Source organism: Tachypleus tridentatus, chromosome 2 (genome assembly GCF_004210375.1).
Source record: "Tachypleus tridentatus isolate NWPU-2018 chromosome 2, ASM421037v1, whole genome shotgun sequence".
Taxonomy (NCBI): domain Eukaryota; kingdom Metazoa; phylum Arthropoda; class Merostomata; order Xiphosura; family Limulidae; genus Tachypleus; species Tachypleus tridentatus.
In genome coordinates, this window is record NC_134826.1 from 33,032,326 (window position 1) to 33,056,850 (window position 24,525).

Genomic DNA, 24,525 nt, shown 5'->3' on the forward strand with positions numbered 1-24,525 from the left:
CATAACACAGCACAAAGGTTTTTGTCACACTTACTCTCAAATATGAACTTTTAATATTTTTATATTAAAGTAGACTTCAATGAGATCAGCATCATAAAAGTACTGCATCTCACCACAACCACCAACTGAACAGCCTGGTAATGTTCTTGATTTCTATAAGAATTATCACTTCGATCCTTTTGTGGAAAACATCAGAACTCTTGTTCAGAGAAATCCTAATTCTTTTTGATCCCAAGGCAAAGCTCACTCTTTAGAAGATAGTGTTAGGTTTCTACCACCACCATCCAATCATTCCTGGAAAATCAAACAAAACTCTGTAAAACCTAAATAAAAAAGTGCATGGAAGTATGAACGTCATCAGCTTCAGTTTGTCACTTTCCTTCCTTCTTGAGTCTGTGAAAAAAGAAAGCATTATCGACCTACCATACCTAAGAGTAGAATGAAAATAAAAGGATTATTCACTTACCATACCTAAAAGTAGGTTGAAATGGAAGGCCTATAGATACTTAATTTTCTTTAAATCATTAGTTCCACAAGAAAATTAAACCAAATTTGAAATTATTTCTTCCTTTTAGCTATTAAAGAAATTTAAATGAAATGTATTGAAAACTAGTTTTTTTTTCAGTTTAGATCCTGGCCACACAACATTCAGTTGTCATTTTCCCAAAAACTAAAGAGAAAGAGAAATAAATGTTCCTCACATTCATGAACTTAATCTTTACCATCCACTGACAACACACTTATAAACCTTTAACTAAATACTAAATTCTTGGTCAGTTTATAATGTAAAAGAATTTCAGGACAATGATGGACTTATTGGTTCTTCACAGCTGTTGCATCTTCTTAAAAAATTCAAAGCCAGTTCTTACCATTCAAATTTTATAAGAACCTACCCTCAATCTCCCTTAAAAATACTGTATCAACAATATCTGAAGGCAAACTATTCTAAAAGCAAACTATGCTCTTAAAAAATTAAAAAAGTCTTGGCTGAAGATCACTCCTGTGCTGCCAAAGCTAATATTTGTGTCCCTTTGTCCTACTATTCTTATCACTACATATAAACACCATCTATTTCCTTAGCAACTTTAATCACCTAAATCAAATGCCTTCCAACTGGTTAGTTTTGAATAGAAATCTATTTCAGGAATATTTACTTGTCTTCTGAACTCTTTCCTACAATTTAATATCCTTCTTAAGGTACAGAACCATAAACTTATAATAATATATGGCTTAATGACCTATACAATCAAATATAACCTCTTTAGGCTTATACTAAATATTTCTGTAGATAAAACATAAAATCCTTTTTATCCAACCAAAAGCAACAACACACTGGTTGGATGTCTTAAGAAACTTTTCAATCATAACATCAAGCACCTTTTCTTCCATAATACTATAAATGTAATTGTCACCAAATTCTCATCAGAAACTTTATTTTCCATGTATATTGCATCACATAATGACATCCTAATCCTACACATTTGATTTGTTGTGGTAATCTGTATTGTAGATGTTAGAAAATACTGCATTGATTACAATTTCACAGTAAAAGTATTTTTTTAAATATCCTTTTCAAAGATAAAATTATTTAAGCTACACTATTAGTAATATCTAAACACTCCTTTAAAATATGGCATTGTCTACTCAGGACTCACTGAGTATAAACAGAAACACACACACACACACACCACCTATTTATACTGTGTTTGAAAAAGTGTATAAGATACCAAAAGATTCATAATTTTTAAAAATTTGAGAGAAATGAAAAGTGATTATTACAGTAGAACTGCTAGCAGTATATAAAACTTAACTATGCATGCAGGAAGTGCTGAGATTGTGGTACACAAATACACTATAGATTTACAACTTTATTTTTCAAACAAGGTACCTTACTCCTATCATATATATATATATCTATTTTCATTCAGCACTGCCCTCTATTTATAAAAAATGTTTTTGCATGCCATAAGTCTTTCATCCACAAATCCCTCAATTGCATGCAGATTCTTTTGTGCAAATTACCATGGGACAAACATCCACTATTAGAAGTGTCACACATCTATACAATTCATGTGACATCCTACTTAATTCTGACATATCACTTGGCAGTGCTCATGTTAAGATTTTAGTTTGTGCTCTATTTGAATTTTTTGTTGTTGTTGTCTTTTTGTATCATGGTCTAATTTTTCTCAATAACTTTACTATTTATTATACAGCAGTGATATTTGTAACTTATTATGAAGTAAAATCATTTTATATTTCTATCTTGTTATAAAACTTGATACTTCATTACAAAATTTTTCTTTTATTTTCTTCTGACAACACAGTTATGTTTGGTTATTCATTTTGAATTCTACATTACCACTTCAGAGGTTATATCTTTTATCATCACATCTACACAGGCTTCAGGTAATAGTCCTCAATAGGGGAATTACTGGCTTTACTTTGTTGTGTCTTGACTCAAGTTTGAGAGTCCATGCATTTTGAAATATGGTCTGCCAACTTTGGCATGATAAGATTTTATACCAAAAAAAAATTTGACTATTTTTGCTGTTAATATTATTATTATATGTAGTTGTATGGATTCAATAACATTAGTTAGATTGGTCAATACTCATATTCAAGTTCAGTTTAAAATAAAAACTTATTTATGTCCTTTGTCCTATAGTATTAGTTAATATTTAGCATGAGTATTTCTTATGTTAAAATTATCTGTAATCCATCTTAATGGTATAGCAAAAATTAGGTTAACTACATTGTTTTTCTTCAGTTCATCATATCTCATACATTTGCTCTCGTCAATACATTATTAACTATAATATTACATCCATTTTAGTTTTATTATTTATCATTTACATTTTGCATTACTTTTGTTTGTGTGGAACCCTGGAGCTGGTATCTGCACAAACTTCTCCAGATATTGTACATATTTATTGGTAGGTTACTGTGTTTTTACATTAGAGCTTAGTGGTACACTTGATCTTAAACAGTTTGATTAGGCTTAACAAGTGTCTGTTACTTCTAGTTTACCTGTAGTTCATCTTATGGGTAAATTGATAATAAGGTGAGATATCTCATTTTCTTCATTACACAGCATCTAATACATGTTTTATGTCACTGCACTCTTACTTAAGTTTTCATTTTATTGGCCATTTAAATCTTGTAGTTCTTTATAATTTATGCTTCTTACATATATTTTAGGTTATGTGGACCCTTTGGGGTCAAATTTGCCCCATCTCAACCATTTATTGGTTCTTTCCTGTTTATTTATAAATTATGCATTTCTTCATCAAAATCAAGTGGGCAATTTCTGCAGGACTGAGAATGGTCATGGTAATCATTCTAAATTTTTATTTATCAGGATGCTTTCTTAGTTGTTTCTTTTGTAATGCATAATTTGATACCAGTTTTGTGCCTTTCTCCCTTTGGGCTTGTTTCAGTTCCATATCTTTTGTCCTATCATTTGTGATTTATCTGGCTTATGCATTTTGAAACTTCTTGCTAACACCATTACTTGGATGCTTGGCTTAGGTTAGCTCCTACCAAATGGGGTGACCATAATATACTCATCTACTTCTTACTCAAGCAATTCAGGTGGTTCAAATTACCAGTTGCATAACATTTTCCTAATACCTATCGTCTATTTCTGGAGTCTGTTTTTGCACACCTATCTATATTGGGTCCATCCATTCTTCTCCTCAAATTCTTTCCTTGGAGCTTTCTATTATCCACACCATTATGGTTAACTATCCCACTGCTAGCAAAGTTCTAATATTTTGGGGGTGTGTGGCTTCTATAGAAGCACTTTTCCTTTTTGGTCTGGCACATTTGCAATATTTTCAGTAAACACTGATCCATGTCAGGCTTTATTTGGATTCTTAACTTTCCTTCTTAACATATTTTCCCACATCATTGGGTTTACCACTTCCTTCCCCTCATTTGAATTTGTTTCTTTTACCTTATGCTCTTCTTTAAAATTAGGGGTGTGGGTTTAATTGACAGGAGGTTTCAGGGCAACAGTCTGGGGATTGAAAGCCTTACCTTGTTAATGCTCTAGCACTTCTGGTAGTCCAAATGCTTTAATTCACTGTCTTCTTTTTGTCTGGATACGACTGATCATTTTTGTTCTGACTATTCAGTAGTGGAGGTGTATTTCATTTGCCAAGGGGGCATTCATTCTTGTTCTCTTTGTGGTAGACAGTGGACTTCTTTTTTGAACCCACACACTTGGCATATGCCTCCTCGAGTATCCTGTGTCACATGCTTTGGTCCTCACTGCAGATCACCTCTCCAGTCCTGATACTTTCTCTCAAGGTCTCTCAATCTGTTCCATACATGCTTTGATTGCTTCATTGCTACCAAAGCTTCTTTTTGTTGACTCCATTTCTAAGAGTATCATTCCCTTGTATCTGGGTAAGTTTCTTTTTCTTTTGTTATATATATATATTATCTTTCATGGACCTGCCCCCATATTTTGGCCAGAATCACATTCTGTGGAGAGCGGTGCCTGTTCAAGTATACTTTGATCACTTAGATTTATACTAAAATTTGCACTCTAAGGCCATGTTGACCTCATTTTCACAATTTCTTTGACAACAAAGTGCACATTGTTCTTTACAATTAATAAACTAGAGCTGAAGTGTTCTACGAGACTGCTCATAAGTTATTCCTCATGATATATCTGCTCGTTCCAGACTAAACAAACTAATGGACTTCATAGGTAAAGCAGAGAGGTCTGCTGCAAATTCCTGCCATTCCTTAGGTTGAATTACGAAATGTAGCATAGACATACATAACCTATGGTACTAAAACAACCAGCTGTGAATACAAAAAAAAGTACTGTACCATTGTTATCAACCATTAAAAAGTAGTTGTCAGCCAATTTTACAGTTAGTATTTCCCAGAGCTTAGATGCATGAGATTTTTACGACTTTCCAGAATTTGCATAATGCAAAGACTGGAGGGCACTAAGATGTTTCAAAAATTTGTACTAACATTCATAGGCAGTTATTTTTTGCAGCATTTGATATTTAGCACTGGTGTGAACACTGCAGTGTGTACCACTCAAAGAAAACAATTGTTAACTCCAACAATGATTTGTTGTTCTTAAAAAGAACAGCCTTATATATCAGTAATTCACTTCCAGTGGTGCAAAGAGGTTACATATATATATTCTTGATCATGAATGCTTGAAAACATAGGCCACAAGTTATTAATTGGTGGTTATGTCTACAAAGTTTGTGGCTGATGAGCTGGTGAAGTACTGATCTGAAGCATTTGAAGAGAACCAGATGGATAAGGGGGTTAAATAAGAGCCAACTGTTTTATAAGTTATGTGCGAAACTGGACATGATAAAGATTCATACTTCACCTTAGCACCTTCATTATGATGGTTAGTGGAAAGGATGATACAGACTTTCAAGCACATGTTTACTAAGTTTATTAATCTAGATCAAACTGATTAAGCTGAACACTTACTTTATGTCATAATGGCATGTCATACAACTGAACAGATATCTACAAGTTATATGCTGATGATCAGCTAGTATTTTTGGCATTGTATTACAAAATTTGCAAACTTTTTTGTAAACATGTTTTATGCTAAAGTACGTTTAAATACACTGCATCATAAATGTAGTCTGGGCCAGGGCCCTCACAAGTTAGCAATTTTAACTAAAATTCTAGAGAAAACATACTGCATCAAATCTCAGAGGTAACATGTATCACTACACTAAATATGTAAAGCATGTTCCTTCATTTCCACAATAAACTAACAATGTCCAAGCCAGAGCCACCATACTGCAACTTGCTGCTGGACTTTGAAGTAAGTTTTTCTGATACCATGTAGGAATCAAGGAAGGTGTACTCTACCATTGCTATCAATAACCAAGTTGTGGTTCTCAGCTTTTTTTCCAGCTAATGATCCCAAGAGCTTTGTGGCATAGGATTCTCCAGACTTTGCATAATACAAAGACTAGAAGGAGACTCAGGCATTAACTTCAACAGCAATTCTTCTAGCCTCTTTTAAGTCAAGGCTTTCAGCACTGATATCAACACCATATAGAATGTACAACCAGAGAAAAGGCTGGACTAAACAAGGCAATCTCCAGCAGATAATTATAGGTTCTCTCTCTAAAAACAATAGTTCTAGGTATTGCTGGTTTCACCTCAGGCAATCAAACAAGGACATCTGTATGTATTCATTGCCATAAACTACTTCAGTCAGTATGCCAGGAAAGTCAGTTGCTGATGTATTGTTTAACATTGGGTAATACAATTTGAAGCACCTGAAGAGCTACACATAAATCAGAAAGTTAATTTTAATGGCCAACTGTTATCTCAATTCTGTATAGTTTTTGGTGTAACAAAAATGCACATTTCATCTTATCATTTCTAGTCTAATAATTTGCTAAATTAGTTAATCTTAACTAAACACACTTACTATACATCACAACTGCATATAATTCAACTGAGCAGAACTTAAGAGGTTGTTTGCTTAACATGCTCATATTCAGGAAGAAATTCTTGTTTCCTTTAGAGTTGATGTAGAGTCCTTTTCCTACATATTCTTTAGATATTCCACAATGTCCACAAGAATATGTGGCATTGTTAAGGTCTTTATGAGCTGACATTTATAATATTGCATGTCAACTTCTATAAAAAGTTACAATATGATAGAAGAGATGCTATGACAAAACAATGAATGAACAAATGTATCAGTATGAAGTGTAGAGAATGGGTATAATTTTAGTATATGCCAGTAGCATAGACACTCCTCAGCTATGGATGGACAAGGTTTTATCTTCTTCATCAAATTGGCTCATTAATGTAAAAGATACAACAGCCAAAAACACATAAAATATGCACTATACAATAACATAAGTCAAATACATGCATGCTACTGAAGAACTTCTCATGAAATGACTTGGCCAGGAATTAGAGGAGGACAAAAACAGTCTTATCACACTTTGACAAGGAAGAGGAAACTTACATAGAGTTCTTATCTGGCAATTAAGATGAACTAGGTGAGGAAACACTAAATCTTGTGCCAAAAGACAGCTCTGACAGTCAGTCAATATGATGACAGCCTTCTGACTGATATGGCTGGTATTAAGCCAAATTGATACAGACAGAATAGTCATACAGTTGAAAAGCCAATAACTAAAAAAAGTGGCAAATCTTGCTTTCAACCTATTAAGTGATGTTCATTGTAGAAATTAACAACTAAACTCTATGATTGCCACTTGATTATAATGAAATTGGAATGACTGGTACCAGAAGATGAATCAAGAACAACTTGTGAATCCAGTAGAAAGGTGAAAGTTTTGTAGTGCCTGCCTCATGATCCTCACTGTATCTTCCCATGAACAGCTCATACTTCTTCATTTGCACTGTTTCAACTGAGGATATATTGATATATTCAAAGTACACAGCATGAATGTTAATCCTGACTTACTACCATTTTAGCTGAGAAGCCTTAGTTTATCTTAACTCTATTGATTATTTAAATATTGTGATGCCTGAAAAGAAACATTTGTTGATTTTAATGGTTTATGAATGGCAATGTATTACTACACTATGTCTATCCAAAGTGCCTGGTACTTTCACAGTGTATCCTGAGAAGGTTATGTAGTAGCTTTTGGTAGTCTGTTTTAAATTACCAGTGTATATGGCAAGTTGTAATGGTGATATATGTATGCAGCAACAAACATGTATAAATAAAAATATATGTGTGGTGTTACATGAATGCAATGAGCATGCCATGAATCATTCACAAGTGTTGAATTACATGAACACATCAACTGCTCAAATAACTAAACTATTAAGCAGCATATGAACTGAAATAAAGGATTGGATATGAATGCTAAACCACTTTGATATGAAGTTAATTGTGGTTACTGACCTGTAAGATACTATTTAAAAAAAAGTACATTTGTTATTTTTATTAATACTAGTGAGAGAGAAAGTGTCAATTTTTACATTGAATTGTTGATCACGGTCATGGTGGTCATGAAGAGGCTTGCACTAAATATGAGGATTTTTCATCCCAAGTAGTACAAGATATTTTGAGTGGAACAAACTGAAATATTCACAAGTTAGTGATATTATCAGTATTAAAGTAAATTCACAGACAGTAGCTTGGATTTTATACTAAATATGCACTTAATGTGCCCAAAATTTTACTTGGTCATTACTGGATATTTTTAATCATGAAGACTGAAATATTTACCAGCTACGTAACTTTTTAAATATTTTCCTAATGCTTCAGTACAAGATACACTTAGAGATATGCAAATGTATTAAATGAGCCATAAAGTAAAACTATTGTGGTGAAATTTTAAAATCTACATCTACCTAGCATTAAATAATAAATGTTAGTGGATTCTAATGGTCAAAAAAATAGGTTGGTGCCTACTAACATAAGTCAACCCAGGTATACATGAACCAGTTATTAGTCTCAATGCCATTCCTTTTCTACTGAACCTAAGTGCTCTTTAAGTAATATCCAGACAATGATGTAGAGAACAACAAATGTTTTAGACATTTCTAGGAAAATGGAAACAAGGAAAAGTGCAGCTATAACCTATAGGTATTGATCAAGCAGGAATCTAATGAATCCTTCAGACTTGCAACCCAACCACTGAAACACCAATGAAAGATGTTTTGACATTAAGAGCCTTTCCCGAGGGATTCCAAAAGGAAGAGAAGGCAAGAAGAAGGCATATGTTTAAACTCAAATTGGTTCAAACAATTACCATCGTGGTGAGAACTCTGACAGCCCCAGCCATGGAAGAATGGATCAGGAAATATTGTAACACTACTGACAACAATGGCAAAGACATTCCATGTGAACAAAGATGCTTCAACCAAGACTACTGCCAAAATGAAGTAAGAAGCCTTTGCTCTGAAAGTGGTCAAACCATCACCATCTCATAGTAGCATTCAAGGGTAGAATTTCCTGTAACACCATCCTGAGTGACCAACCATCAGCTCACACTCTAGCAGATACCCATCCCCAAGAACAATTCCTATTATAAATATGCATGATAGATAAAACCTGTAGTCTTTTACAACTGGTAGTAGAACTAGCTGTGGCTAAGAAGGCACTGCCTCTACTGTAGTTTGAAGAACATTTCTTACTAGTTGAGTTGGCAAATGTAAAATGAGGGTCCTGGCCAAAGCCCATGGCTCAATCAAAGTATATTACCAGCCAAATAATGATCACCTGTCACATTAAAGGATCAGCTACCAAGGATGAAATAGGGTGAGACGGTTAGCCTTAATCCCATTCCTTTCCTATTTAACATAGGTGTGCCCTTTAAATAACATCCAGACAGTAGTAATGAATAGAATAGTCCTAGGTTGAAAGGTAAGCTGTTTTAGAAATTTCCAGGGAAATGGAAACAAGGGAAAGCACACTTAAAGCAACTGTTTCTTTCTGTGCATCTACATAAAGTGAATATTCTTTTTTGTATTTTATAACATTATTTTTATATTTACCCACTATTTCTGTTCACATTATTTTAGACACACTAGGAAAACTCACTCTCCTTATTTACTGAATATGTTGTTACTTGAAAATTCATCCATCTCATACTTGTTGGAAAATTAACAAGTTTTGCCAGAAGCTACCACAAGTTAAAGGATCTCCCAGTTGCTTAGTGATATGTCTGCATATAAAGCTACAATTCAGACTTTGGTGTCCATGATATGCACAAAATTGATATCCCATTATGTAATTTTGTGTCCATGATATGCACAAAATTGATATCCCATTATGTAATTTTGTGTCCATGATATGCACAAAATTGATATCCCATTATGTAATTTTGTGTCCATGATACGCACAAAATTGATATCCCATTATGTAATTTTGTGTCCATGATATGCACAAAATTGATATCCCATTATGTAATTTTGTGTCTAACAGCAAAGAGTGGCAGAAAAATACATAAGCATTATATGCATATTACAAGAAAAAAATAAACAAAAATAGAAAAAAGTTACATATTAAAACCAATAGGAAATACAGTATTATGTCAAAAAATGTAAGGTGTATTTTAATACATAATGCTGTTTAATAATCCATATTTTAATACATATTAAAAAGAATGTATTAATTCTTAAGTTTCCTTCAAATCGTTATTTTAAAAAAAAAATTATGTAAAACACCAATTTGTTATTAATAAATGATGTAACTGAAGGCTTATACCAACTTACTTGAATTTACAACTGTGTTGTTTTTTTTAAATTGTTTTTAGTGTGTTCAGGAAATTTGCAGTAACTGCAGATTCATGTAGTCAAGTACATAAAAGTCAATAATTTAACTTGAAAACAACAAATGACCCATGGTAAATTTTTAGACTGATAAACACAAATCAGTTAATGAGTATATCTGAAATATGTTTGCAACATAACTTGTATCTTTTACTTTAACAGAGTTATAAAAAGCAATAAAATACAAATCATTAGTTCTATAGTAGTGGCGTAGGAAAACAGTCCTCCAGAAAATAGTTGGTTGCTTGTAATTAAGCACAAAGCTACACAACAGTTATCGAAACCCGGCTTTTAATGTTGTAAGTCTGCAAACATGCCGCTGTGCCACTGGGGTCTCCACAGGGTAAACAGAGTATATGCTATATATTTATCGTTACAATACAAATGTTAGCTAGAGTGGGCTGATGGTCTCTAATTGGTAATGTTTAGCCCAAAAGACATAGCAAGTGGTAAGAATGTGGCATATGATAAAGTGTTCTAGTACAATTGATACTATATCATATAACTTAAAATTTTCTGTGTATTGGTCTGTCTGTGTGTGTGTGAAATGCCAATCATGCTCAACCCACTGGACTAATTGCCATCAAAATTCACACATAGATCAAATTTGACATTCTGATGAACACAGGCTATTTTATTTGGGGACCTTAAATGCGAATCTGTGCATGCACAGAACTTTCTTCTTAATCTTTTGATCTAGAAAACTCAAACGTTGTAGCATGAAAGCTCTCTCCCCTAGAGTGAAGATGTACCATAGGGAAATCCCTAAAGACATAACTGTGCATGCACAGAACTTTTAATGCTTTCACTGGTCTATTTCAAATTTGACAGCAGATGGTTTTACACCAGGCCAGTTGTGATCATAATACAACCAAATCCCAAAGTGCAAGTCTGTGCATGTTCAGACCTACGTTCTTAATCCTCAAGCAAATGAAACATTTTCATTTCAAAACAATATATATACATATAAATCTTCCTTTACACTCCAGACGTTTTCCATTTTTTACCCTAGAGATCATCCCCAAAATACCAAAACCCAGCCTTTCCAAACCCAAGACATCCACAAAGAGAGTGGCACTGTGGCAAGCAAGCTAAACATTTGAGCAGCTGTAATGTCAACAACAAAGAGACAAGGAATCTACTGCAGCTGAAAGGACTGACGACACATTCAAACAGCACACATCTCAACAAACCAGAAGCAGCAATGGCTGAAAAACACCTGAACACTATTGATCTTGATGATTCAGAAAATAAAGGTCCACTGCAGCAACCAGAATTAATGAAGCAGCATGGCAAAGAAGGGAATGCCCAAGGCAAGACCATCATGCTACTGTTCCAAAAACAAGAAGAAATTATCCCTGACTGCAATATAGCTGCTTTAAGTTACCATCTTGATATATATTACCAGTCCAGGGTGTTAATAGACTCTGTACAATTACTTGTCAAGAATCTAGAGCAAAAAAGCAGAAAGGAAAATCCAAGGGAATGTGTTGTAATGATGGGAAAGTCAAGCTTAATCTTGTGAAGAACCCTCCTTAGCTTCTGAAATCCTTGATATGTGGTCTAACCCATGAGTCAAATCATTTTCTGGCCAACATCAGAAATTACAATTCTTGCTTTCAAGTGACTTGTTTTGGTGCATCACAAGAGATAATAAAGTTAGGATTTCTAAACACTTTCAATGTTCAAGGCCAAGTCTATTACCAAATTTGATCCATTTAGCTAATGCCTGATGAGGAGCCCAAGTTTGTCCAGACTTACTTCATAGGAGATGAAGGTCAGCAAGTCAACCAGCAATGTTTCTGATGTCTAGGGGACATTCCACCAACACAGTTCATTAATCAGAAATTTAAAAGATCTAGTTCAATAAATCACCTCCAATGTTTACCAGGTAGTAATCAATACATACAAGGTCCATAGGAAGGATCATGCATGGAGATTTAATGCCCTAACCTGTGATGATATCATTGTTCTTATGGTGGGTGAAGGGCATGGTGAGAAAGATATTGTTCTTTAGCTGTAGAATCATCAGAACTTGCAGCCACTCTGCTTACTGAAAAATAAACTGCCCATTCTAGCTTCTCTTAGATCTATTCCAACAAGAGTTCCCTGTTTGCAACATCCCATAGAAGACTGTCCTTGCACAAGTTCTGGTTAATTGTGAATTAATACACTATGTTGCACAAGGGAGCATTTAAGCCTGTCAACTTTGTAGGACCTTTGGAGCAATGAAAGGATTATGGGTGTTGTAGCTTTTCTCATAGCTGGTAACTTCTAACACATCTTACCTGTTGTACCTATAGGAACCAAAGCTGATGAGTTGAATGCCTGCATCAAGTCATCATTCCTTTAGAGACATGTTTTCTAATTGAGACTAAGAATATGCATACAAATGTATCTTCATGGATATAAGAAGACAGGAAACTTTGCTGTAATGCTTCTGGACATTGAAATGGAAATATTTTTGCTAAAAGCAGAAATGGACTACTCACCATGTCTGAAGGCATCCTTTCTACTTCAATAGAGAAACTGGAGCAAAAGGTGTTTCCAAATATGCAACAATATTTATAAGACATTATCTGACTAATGGAGAAAGCTGTTTTGGCTTCCAGAAATGATAATGTTGACAGGATAAATTCCAGGCTGTTGCAGAAATTACCTGGGTAGAGAAAGTCTTACAAATTAACTGACTCAGTGTTGGGCCCTGATCAAGTCGTTCACTATCCAGTTGAATTATTGAATTCCCTGCAGCTCCCACTTGTTCCATCACACAACTTGGTACTCAAAACTGGGGCACTTCTCACGAATTTAAGTTGGACCTACGTAGATTACGCAGTGTGTAAATGATTTCCTGTTATACATTTATTTTAATATCTACACTTGTTTCATTTGTTGTTTTTTTGCATATGATGTATAATGTTGGCTATTGCGCAAGTCCCGCCTGTTCTATAAACTTGTAGAAGATTCTTAAGAATAAGAATAAGCAATAAAACGCTACGTGTTCGAACATTGTTGAACGTTCTAGAAATGCGCCTTATACAATATGAATCAGCGCGTCAAGAGACAGTACGAATATATTATTAGTCAGTTACAGTCAGTATGATATAGACCTCAGAAGCTGTAACTGTGATTAACGCCTATTAATCGGAATATTACAGAATTTAACCAGGAACGTTTGCATTTTTCGAACATTACAAACGGTTCAATTTCAGTAAATTACTTCGGACTTTGTTATTTCTACGAGGACACTAAATATCTTCATCGGTAAAAGCTAGCTTGTAAGCGGTGTTAGGCCAGCCGAACCAGCGACCTTAAGCGAGGTGTGACAATATGAACTCGAAATTAATTTACTCCTCGTGGACCTGAATCGTCCATAAAATATTAAGTTCCAGACAAGGTATAAGACTCGGTACTGCTTGTAAAACTTCTGTATATAAATCATCATCTGTAATAACTATCAGTAATAACCAACATTATAAATTTTATTGCTCTTTGTATATTAAAATATACTTAATAGAAAATTGTGTATCAATGTTGTTAGCAAATATTATAAATTTAATACATATTAACATTTAATTAACTTCTAAATTTAAATTAAACTTTCTGGTTATTAGGCTTGGCATGGCCAGGCGGTTTAAGGCGTTCGACTCGTAACCTGAGGGTCGCGGTTCAAATCCCGGTCGCACCAAACATGCTCGCCCTTTCAGCCGTGGGGGCCCGGCATGGCTTAGCGCGTAAGGCGTGCGACTCGTAATCCGAGGGTCGTGGGTTCGCGCCCGCGTCGCGCTAAACATGCTCGCCCTCCCAGCCGTGGGGGTGTATAATGTGACGGTCAATCCCACTATTCGTTGGTAAAAGAGTAGCCCAAGAGTTGGCGGTGGGTGGTGATGACTAGCTGCCTTCCCTCTAGTCTTACACTGCTAAATTAGGGACGGCTAGCACAGATAGCCCTCGAGTAGCTTTGTGCGAAATTTCCAAACAAACAAAGAAACAAACAATCAGCCGTGGGGGCGTTGTAATGGGACGGTTAATCCCACTATTCCTTGGTAAAAGAGTAGCCTTAGTGTTGGCCGTGGGTGGTGATGACTAGCTGCCTTCCCTCTAGTCTTACACTGCTAAATTAGGGGCGGCTAGCCCTCATAGCCCTCGAGCTGCTTGAAATTCAATATCAAACAAACAAAACAATTCTCGTTATTTGAAGTAGTAATATGTACGTAATGTAATAATAAATTGGAGACTCGTCCGAAATAAATGGTAATACGTAACAAACGGCACAAAGTTAATTATGAAAGAATTATCTTCTTATGTCATCAAAGCTACAATCATTACAAGCAATGTTAAAAGTGAAGGTGTTTTTCTGCCTAAGATACTTATCATCTCAACTGACAACCTTTGAATTCAAGGGACTTCAATTCCCCACAAACTCAGTTGTGCAATTTATATTAACAAGGCTTAAGAACAATCTTTAAAAGTGGTTAGATTAAATTTGACAAGTCTTTGCTTTTCTCATGGGTAACTTTATGTTGGACACTATACTTTTTGTTTTCGATTTTTCACAAAACTGTAGAAGGTTATCTGCACTAACTGTCCTTAATTTAGTAGAGAAAGACTACAGGGACAGTTGCTAGTTGTCACCATACACTGCCAATTCTTAGGCTACTCTTTCACCAATAAATAGTTCAATTGACCATTACATTACAACGCTGTCACAGCTGAAAGGTTGAGCATGTTTGGTGGGGCGGAGATTCGAACTCGCGACCCTTAGATTGCGAGTCGAAAGTCCTTACCACCTGTCAGTTCTGTATGCTATGATGTAGGTAATGGAAAACATTCATATTACTTTGCACCAAAAGCAAGACTAGGAACACTGTTTACAAAAATCTTTAATGTAGTAATTTAATTTTTAGCATTAGTATTTGTGTATGTATGTTTTATGTTTTTAGGAAAATAAAAGTTTTGAAATAAATGTTTTTGTGCTTATTTATTTTTCGTTTATTTCTCAATTTTTCCCTGAGACTCGTCTGCTAGTTATATATGTTTGGTAGGTGAAATGCAGTCAAGGAGATAAACGAAGCTTACGTTTTGCGTTCGAGACGGGTTATTGAATCAGTTAGTGATGTATGTGGATCTGTGTTGTTGATTGATTTGTGTAACTATGTTGATGCGTTTTACGTTAGTTAACGTTGTTTGTAAGCTAGGCCTAAAACAATGAAAAGTACAAGTATTCAAAGCTTGCGGAAACCTTAGAAGTTGACAGAGAAAATAAATTCATTGTGGTTTACATGGAAGGAGTACGCATGAATTATTTTCAACTGATAATTTAAAATATGTGTTTGTGTGTTTGTGTTTTCCTTTTAGCAAAGCCACAAAGGCTATCTGCTCAGCCCACCGAGGGGAATCGAACCCCTGATTTTAGCGTTGTAAATCCGGAGACATACCGCTCAATTTAAAATAATCCATAAACAAAAGAACAATCAGAAAACATTGGTTTCAGAAGCAGGATATTATTTTGTGAAATAAAATTGAACTTTACATGCATTGACAGCGGTAAGTTGGTGGCAATTAAAATCACGTCAATACAAATAACAGACAAAAGTAAATTAAACAAGAGGACGAGCCGATTGTATATAGTTTGCAAGCTGTTAAAAATTATTTGCATGAGATATTTTCTTGTTAAGGTAATTGTGACTAATTTTAAATTTCGGTAAAGAAACAAAATGCTGTAATAACATGCCTATGTTGATATTTTTGCCTTCTAGTATCAATTGGTTCATGATAACTAATGTAGTCATTTTGTGACAAATTATGTGAACTATTGCGGTTAGTTAGTAAAACTAAATTAAACTGTTGATGTCGGTGCTTAAGAGCTTTTATGTAGCTGTAACTGGTTTGGTTTGTTTTGAATTTCGAGCAAAGTTACACAAGGGCTATCTATCTGCGCTATCTGTCTAATTTTGCAGTGTAAGACTAGAGGGAAGGCAGCTAGTCATCAGCACCCACCGCTAATTCTTGGGCTACTCTTTTACCAACGAATACTGGGATTGATCATAACATCATAATACCCCCACGGCTGAAAGGGCGAGCATGTTTGGTATGACGGGGATTCAAACCCACCACCCCCGATTACGAATCAAGTGCCTTAACCACCTGGCCATGCTGGGCCAGCTGTAACCGACACCTGTTGGTCGAAATAGTTATTCAGTGGCTTTTATTGTCACCTTTATGTCAGTGGCAGTAGCAATGGCCTTGAATATATTAGAACTTAACTGCTGGAAATTACGACCACAAGTTTAAAGAGAGGGAGCAAAGTGTTACTTGAGATGATGAATTTTTTTAAGAGAAGATGAATATGTTTATATAAATATAAACGAAGACCACGAAGAAATTTAAAACTGGAAGATGGTTAAGAAGAATATAATAGGAAAAAATTTTCTAAACAGGAAGTAAATGTAGAAATGGATAACATAAATTCTTCAAAAACAATGAAAATGAGATAGTAGGGATGCAGTTATATCATTCCTACATAATAGTATTGGCAAGAATTAATATATAATAATATATATATATAAACATTCAATCACAGTAGAGTTTCATTCTGTTTTCATCTGTTAACATTTTACTACACTGTGTGCCTATGTTATTATGTAAAGATGATGTCAGTCCTATTCCTATTATCTTGTTTGCATTGTTTTTGAAGGATAGATATATTCATCTCTACATTTACTTCCTTTTGTGAAATGTTTCTTCTTCACCTGTATTATTATAATCTAGTATCAATTTAAGCTTTGATATGAATGTTCCTTAAATTTATGTAAGTTTTTATTTTAAGTTTTATTGTGGATTATTGTAGAAATGTTTTTGCACTTATATAGGGGGCTTACTTGGCTGTTTGCCACTAGGAAATTGGATAAATAAACCAAATAAAACTGATTCATTTTCATAATATTGCATCAACAGATTATCCATCAGATAATTCAGGTGAAACTTAAGTGTGTGTGTGTATATATATATATATATATATATGCTTTTGTTAATTGCACATTAATTCTACAAACTTTCACATGCTAATTCATTTGTATCACATGATTTAATGAAATTCACTTTCTTGAAAACTATGAAACCAAATAAAAACAGCTTTAGTCATATTTTGTAAAAGGCTTAAATTCTGAGGATTTATCCCATGCTGTCATTGGGGTTTTACCACTGATGGGCTAAAGTTACCCCATACTCCTTTACCCTGTTAAATTTCATGATTTCACAATGTCAAACTCCCTTCTCCTAGGGTTGGTTATCAGTATATATCTCTCATAACTGTGGGGAAACTGACCATTTCAACCAAGATTGTAAGGAATCAACAGCTGTTATCAAGCCAAAGAGACAAAGCCTAACCAGATGAAAAGAACAACAGAGAGCTAACAAGTCATCAAGGAAACAGGAATTAGTTGAATTTATGAGGTGTGAACTTAAAAAGTACTCCATTAACCAAAAATGAGAAAAGTTCACTATTTGAGAAAAATATGCTTTATTAGTGTATATATGGTAAAGGATTTGTGACAGCACTGCTCAAAATTCTCTCAATCTTGACCTTTACTTAATAACCAGCAATCTCAGAAGAATGCAGAAAAGAAAAAAAGGTCCTCTCTAATTTCCCATAATTCCATAAATTAATATATTCCTTAACCTGCTTTTCATGTCCTAAGCATCCTAGAGCCTTCAAAGGAATTCTGTATAATTTAAACAAAAATCATAATTCTTTCCTCACCTCTAAGAAGCTGGTTTATCAGCACAAGGATAATCTTGAAACACAGATATTCAGATTTTTATTACAAATCAACATTTATTACACATTTCATCTTGAGATAAGAATAATTTTTTCTGAAAAAAAAAAGAAACATTATTTATGATGGAAACTTCTAATTTTCTGCTTTTTTTGTCATACAATTTAAAGAGAAAAATATTGACATAAGTATCTATAAGCCTTCCTAAATGAAATTAAATTAATAATATAAATAATATTAAAAAAAAAAAAAGGAATATAAAATGTTTATTTGTTTGCAACGAGATAAATGTATTCATTGCCTACCTCCAAGAGGTGGTCCAATGAGAGCTCCACATCCACAAAAAAACAGCAAACATCCAAATGTAGCAGCTAGCCGTTCCCTTCCATACATTGCTGCTGGAGCTAGAGCGAGAATAACACACTGCTTGGCATAGCAAAAAGAGAAGACAATTCCAAGAGATAAAAAGACTTCAAATGACTTAGCAAAGATATGCAGTGCTATTGCAATGCTTGTTACAAAATGACATACAACTGAATAAACTACAGTATGACATTTTGGATTTGAGGATATGATCCCAACTAACACCCTGCCAATTATGTCTGCTATACCCATACAAGATAGAACAGTGGAAAACTGATCCCCATGGCCAAAAAAAATGGCAATGTCTTTGTAAATCACATAAAGTGCAAATATTCCCATGATCCAAAAAGTACAGGCTATATTGAAACATGTAAATTTGGGATCAACAAAAAGCAAATTTGCTCGAAGAAAAGCACTTCCAAAAGCCACAGGTTTATTAAATTTGGAATGATGACAAACCTTTTTAAGAAATGACTGCACTTTTACTTCATCAGTTACATTTTCAATAACTCTGAGTGATGTTTCCTTACCAACATCAACAAACTGTGATGATTGGCTGTTAGTTGAGGGTAATGGAAATATCACTGCTCCACAAACACAAACATTTAGTGCCATCCCAGCCTCTATAAACATCATTCCTCTCCATCCATATTCATCAAGAACATTCTGTAACATGTGAGAAAAAAGAAAAATTCCAAATCCAACACCAGAAAATGCAATTCCAGTACTTATACCATGGTATTTATGACAGTAAAGACCAAGAGCTACTGTGAAGCCACTGTAGACCAGACTAATGCAGGAAGCTGAAAAGACAAAAACGTGTATTTCTTTTAATCTATGGAACAAATTTATTATAATAATACATATACAACTGTATATTAAAACATAAAAATCTTGTTATTTAATCGTTTTTTTTAATGATCAGAAAGAAGAAAGACTTAAAGTCTCTGTGGAAACTATCTAACATTAATAAGAATATGCATACGTTCATTATTGTTGCTAGAAAATGTTTTACTACTAAAAATATATCTTTTTAATCGCTAAGAGTTTAATATAGTTTTTATTGTAAAAATTACAGATAATATGTATTTACAGTAAAACCTGTGTAAGGCCCAATCGCACGGGACTGAGTAAAATTTCCGGTTCAGACATAGTGAACATGCATTTCCTTTATTATATATATTTTTTGAGAGGAACGTTATATTTGCTTGACTCAAGGGAAGTAAAACGTTTGTGGATAAAGTTATTATACTGTTTATGCTATATTTATTAGATACGAACAAACACAGATATTCAAAATATACATAAGTATACAAAATCTTAATCAAATTTATTTCAAGAAAGTATCCAGTTTCAACTGTTTCGATTTTTAATGGGCTTTCTCATGAGGTTAAAAGAAAACGCCACTTCTGTTTTGTTTTTTTTCTAATTTCGCGCAAAACAATACGAGGGCTATCTGCGCCAGCCGTCCCAAATTTAGCAGTGTAAGATTAGAGGAAAAGCAGCTAGTCATTACCAACTCTTTGGCTACTCTTTTATCAACGAATAGTGGGACTGAACGTTACATTATAACGTCCCCACGGCTGAAAGGGCAAACATGTTTGGTACGACGGGGGATTCGAACCCGGAACCCTCGATTACGAGTCAAGTGCCTTACCCACTTGGCCCACGCCAATTCTACGGCCTTCTCATGCAGTTCTTTTTCTCCTGTCATTTTTGCATACAATTTGATAGCGTTAATATAACTTAACACTTGCGATGAAGTAGGAATTTCTATTTCCTCACTATCTTTTAAAATTAGGGAAGATAGGAATTTATTTTTCTTGTGAGAATTATTTAAAGAGTAGAATTTTGCACTTAAAAGACAAATATATTTCTACAAATTATGTATCTAATTTAACTGCAAAAATAATGACGGCAGAAAAAAATAACAGAATATACTAAACCAATAGTTACTGTAACAAAATATCAGATAATTTATTAATATTTAAAGAAATTATTAATTAAATAAGAAATTAATGTTTAATCAAAAATATTTTTATGCCTTACTCAGGTTTTAATCCTGCTTGTTGATAGATGAGGTAGGTGAAAGATAGTTTTTCGTCTGCATTACGCAGGTTCCACCATATAGAGGGCCTTTTGTAAGAGAAATCTTAAGATATGTCGCAAAATTTTGATATATCCGGCTTTTACAGGTTTCCGTTCCATGCTGTTTCCGGCTTAGACAGGATTTACTGTACTTAGATATATGAATTTAAGTTATTTTCTTCTGTAAAATAACATGTCATAAATGACATACTTTCTGCTATTTGTGTGTAGATGACAATTTATTAGTTAGAAACAGGTTTTGATACTCGTGGTGAACAGAGCACAGATAGCTTCTTGTGTAGGTTTGTGCTTAACTAAAAACAAACAAACAATCAAAATTATTTATTACTAACCTGTAACAATTCCTAGAGAAACTATAAGGTAGTTTACTCCCGTTGCGAATGAGCTTATAATATATCCACCTGCCATTCCAACTGCCCCACAAATGATTGTTGTCCGGCAACCGACTGCCTTGATAATGATAGTTGCAAAAGGACCTATAAAAAAAAGTACATAAAAAAGTACTTAATGTTGTTCATCACAAACATGACATAAATTACTGTGAGTGTTTTCCACTGATTGAGGAAAGACTATTGAATCACGTAAACCATATCACGCCAATGGCCATTAGAGTCACAATTAATATTAGTATTGTTTCAACGTTCTTCTTACGTTAAGAAATTCTTTTAAATTATCTGGTAAAAATAATTCAACTTCCATTCAAGTAACAATGACAAATTAGTTTATTTCCTCTTGTAATGGTTCTACACGTTTAACACATGTATACTTGGTTTGGTTTTTTGGAATTTCGCACAAAGCTACTCGAGGGCTATCTGTGCTAGCTGTTCCTAATTTAGCAGTGTAAGACTAGAGGGAAGGCAACTAGTCATCACCACCCACCGCCAACTCTTGGGCTACTCTTTTACCAACGAATAGTGGGATTGACCGTAACATTATAACGCCCCACGGCTGGGAGGGCGAGCATGTTTGGCGCGACGCGGGCGCGAACCCACGACCCTCGGATTACGAGTCGCACACCTTACGCGCTTGGCCATGCCAGGCCTCACATGTATACTATTTGTTGTTGTTTTGTTTTGTTTTAATTTCTCGCAAAGCTACACGAGGGCGATTTGCGCTAGCCGTCCTTAATTTAGCAGTGTAAGACTAGATGGAAGGCAGCTAGTCATTACCACTCACCTCCAACTCTTGGGATACTCTTTCTACTAACGAATAGTGAGATTGACGATTACATTATAACGCCCCCACGGCTGAATTGGCGAGCATGTTTTGTGTGACGGTCATTCGAAACCACTACCCTTGGACTGCGAGTCGAGTGCTTTAACCACCTGACATGCTGGGCCTATTGTAAAAAGTAACTTAATAAGGGCAGTAACTCACACATGTTCAAATACACTAACTGACTAACTGATTCGCTTTATTGCACAGACAAAACATTATAGCTTAAAATCAACTTTATAATCTACACAATTTTAAGTAAACTTGTATTCTTCTTAGGCGTTCTATGTCTATCTTAATGCTACAAGTTATCTAGTTAACTAAAACAAATTACATTAAAAATATAGCTTACAGTTTTATGTTATATTTTCCGAGCCTACTTTTTTACTGGCTTTTTATTCTTGTAATTTCGTTAATTCAGCGTTGGGCCAGCTTTCATTGTTGTTGAGTACAAAGTCACATAATTGATCACGTGGGCTGTGTTTGATATATGTTTGTTTGCTTTGTCAAACATTTTAAAGCAATGAGTGTTCTACTAAATTGCTCAAGTCTTTGTCATCACAGTCTGACTATCTTCGATTTAATTTTTTCTTTTGCAAAGTATTTCACACAAAGAACACTTAACCAAAACAAATCAACACTGTGCTAAATATAATTGTTACAGGCTTTCTAGAATTATTTAGATCTAAAATAGCTGTTCGTTCAAAACAACGTTATGAACATACGTTTAACCCGGCATGGCCAGGTAGGTTAAGGCGTTCGAGCGTCGCGGGTTCGCATCTCCGTTACACCAAACATGCTCGCCCTTTCAGTCGTGGGGGCGTTATGATGTAACGGTCAATCCCACTATTCGTTGGCAAAAGAGTAGTCCAAGAGTTGACGGTGGGTGATAATGACTAGCTGCCTTCCTTCTAGTCTTACACTGCTAAATTAGTTACGGCTAGGGCAGATAGCCCTTGTGTAGCTTTGCGCGAAATTCAAAAATCAAACAAACAATACGTCTATCCGTTTCTCCATAATCAGCAAGTATGCATTCGTTGTAGCCTTACCTTTATTTTACATTGTAATAATTTAATTTTGGCTACCTTTTTTCTGTTCACCTTAGAACATGATAGTGGGTAAAACAGAATATGCTGCCTAGCTGACCAATTAAATGAATACTGGTTGTAAAATTCTTATGAATGTTATATAGTTCAACACTGCCAGGTGGTGGGGAGCTCTTGACTCATAATCTGAGGGTCGCGGGTTCGAATCCCCGTCACACCAAACATAATAGCCATTTTAGCTGTGGGAAAATTATAAATGTTAGGTCAATCTCACTATTCCTTGGTAAAAGAGTAGCCCAAGAGCTCGCGGTGGGTGGTAATGACTAACTGTCTTCTCTCTAGTTTTACACTGCTAAATCAGGGACGGCTACTGCAGATAGCCCTCGTTTAGCTTTGCGCGAAATGAGAAACAAAACAATTTTATTTACAGATCTAAGAACTCAACTAGGGTAGCGTTCCTTATTTCCAGCTGGGCTGATGAAAGCTAATTCAATTCAAAGCTGCAGTATTCAGCTCAGCTCGTCACTGAATGGTTGTATTATAATATATGTGCTTATGTTCTCTATGAAACTTAGGAAAAGAGATTCAAACAGTATTAGTCATTGTAGCGGGAATACTACCCATACGTGAATAAACAGTTACCAGTTAAAAGTTTAAAACTATTAAACATTACCTCCTTAAACAGACTAAAATAATTTTACCTCCTAGTTGCATCATTGCAGTGAACAAGGAGCCTATCCAGGCAGTGTGAGCTCTAGACTCGTGAAACTCATGCAGGAAAACTACAAAGTGTAGATTTACAGTATAAAAAAGTCCAGCTAATAAAGAAAATCCCACGAAGACAGCACAGACAACAACCCAAGACCAACGTTGATAAAAATCAATATTTGATGAGAATGTTTCTGTCTGGGTATTATCAATCTCGTTACATTCTTTTTCTGAGCATATTCCTTCGAAATGTTCTGCTTTGTTAAAGCAGTATTTCAATTCGTATAACATCTCAGTTTTTCCCTGTGATTGTTCATCACTCATCTGATTCAAGACACCTATATCGTTCTGATTTCTTGGGTAGGAATCCATTTCACTACGTTTTTGATTAACGCCATTTGTATCATTTTTCACCCGTCCGGAAGCTAGGCATGGATCCCGATCCATTTGCCAGATTTTTGAAATTTTTATCTCAAAAGAACTATAAAAGTACGTCCGATTTTATAACCATAAATCGTTTACTGTGCCTGTTGTAGACATTGAACTCCCGTTGCTATGCGGCAGGACTTCCAAATCAGCTGGCTCACTGACACTACCGCAGCAGTATTGGTGCAGCGCAGACGCAGCTGTTACATCATACACTACTTTATTTAGAATGTTGAAACATGCTCAGTAAAATGTCAGAACATTGAACAAGTTGCCATCTGTTCTTAAAAGTGTTTTGTTTTTTTTAACAGTAGTAAAGTTAGTTGCTTTGTTTTATTCTTACAGTTTCATAAAATCGTGAAAGAAAAAACACCGGACATATTTTTCTAAGTAATATTATCAATAGTTAAATGCATAAAAGTTTGTTTGCAAAATAAAATATATTTTTTCATTCTTTATGTTCTAATGTTTTGTTTTACACATCAGTTTCCATCTAGCAACGTTATTGAATGCCCGCTGTTTCCTTCTATAACTGCAGAGCATGACGGGATAGGATAGGATCGATCTGTTCCTGGAACGCCAACTTAGAGCTACTAATTGCT

The 24,525-nt window shown here is 34.7% G+C and overlaps 1 protein-coding gene across 4 annotated transcripts in view; it reads right to left on the bottom strand.

The window, feature by feature from the left end:
* The window catches only part of LOC143240518 (monocarboxylate transporter 13-like), a 37,853-nt gene extending 13,773 nt beyond the window's left edge, over positions 1-24,080 (bottom strand). For 3 of the 4 annotated variants that reach the window (XM_076483062.1, XM_076483072.1, XM_076483078.1), the window contains exons 1-3: positions 23,491-24,080; positions 20,861-21,004; positions 18,362-19,222 (exon numbers count right to left, since the gene is read on the bottom strand). In XM_076483062.1, coding sequence (XP_076339177.1) covers positions 18,362-19,222; positions 20,861-21,004; positions 23,491-23,944 — 1,459 coding nt within the window. In that variant the 5' untranslated portion in view covers positions 23,945-24,080. Of the gene's footprint in view, positions 1-113; positions 295-18,361; positions 19,223-20,860; positions 21,005-23,490 lie in introns of all 4 variants that reach the window. The other variant, XM_076483088.1, reaches the window with a different exon arrangement.
* Between the last annotated feature and the right edge of the window lie 445 nt (positions 24,081-24,525).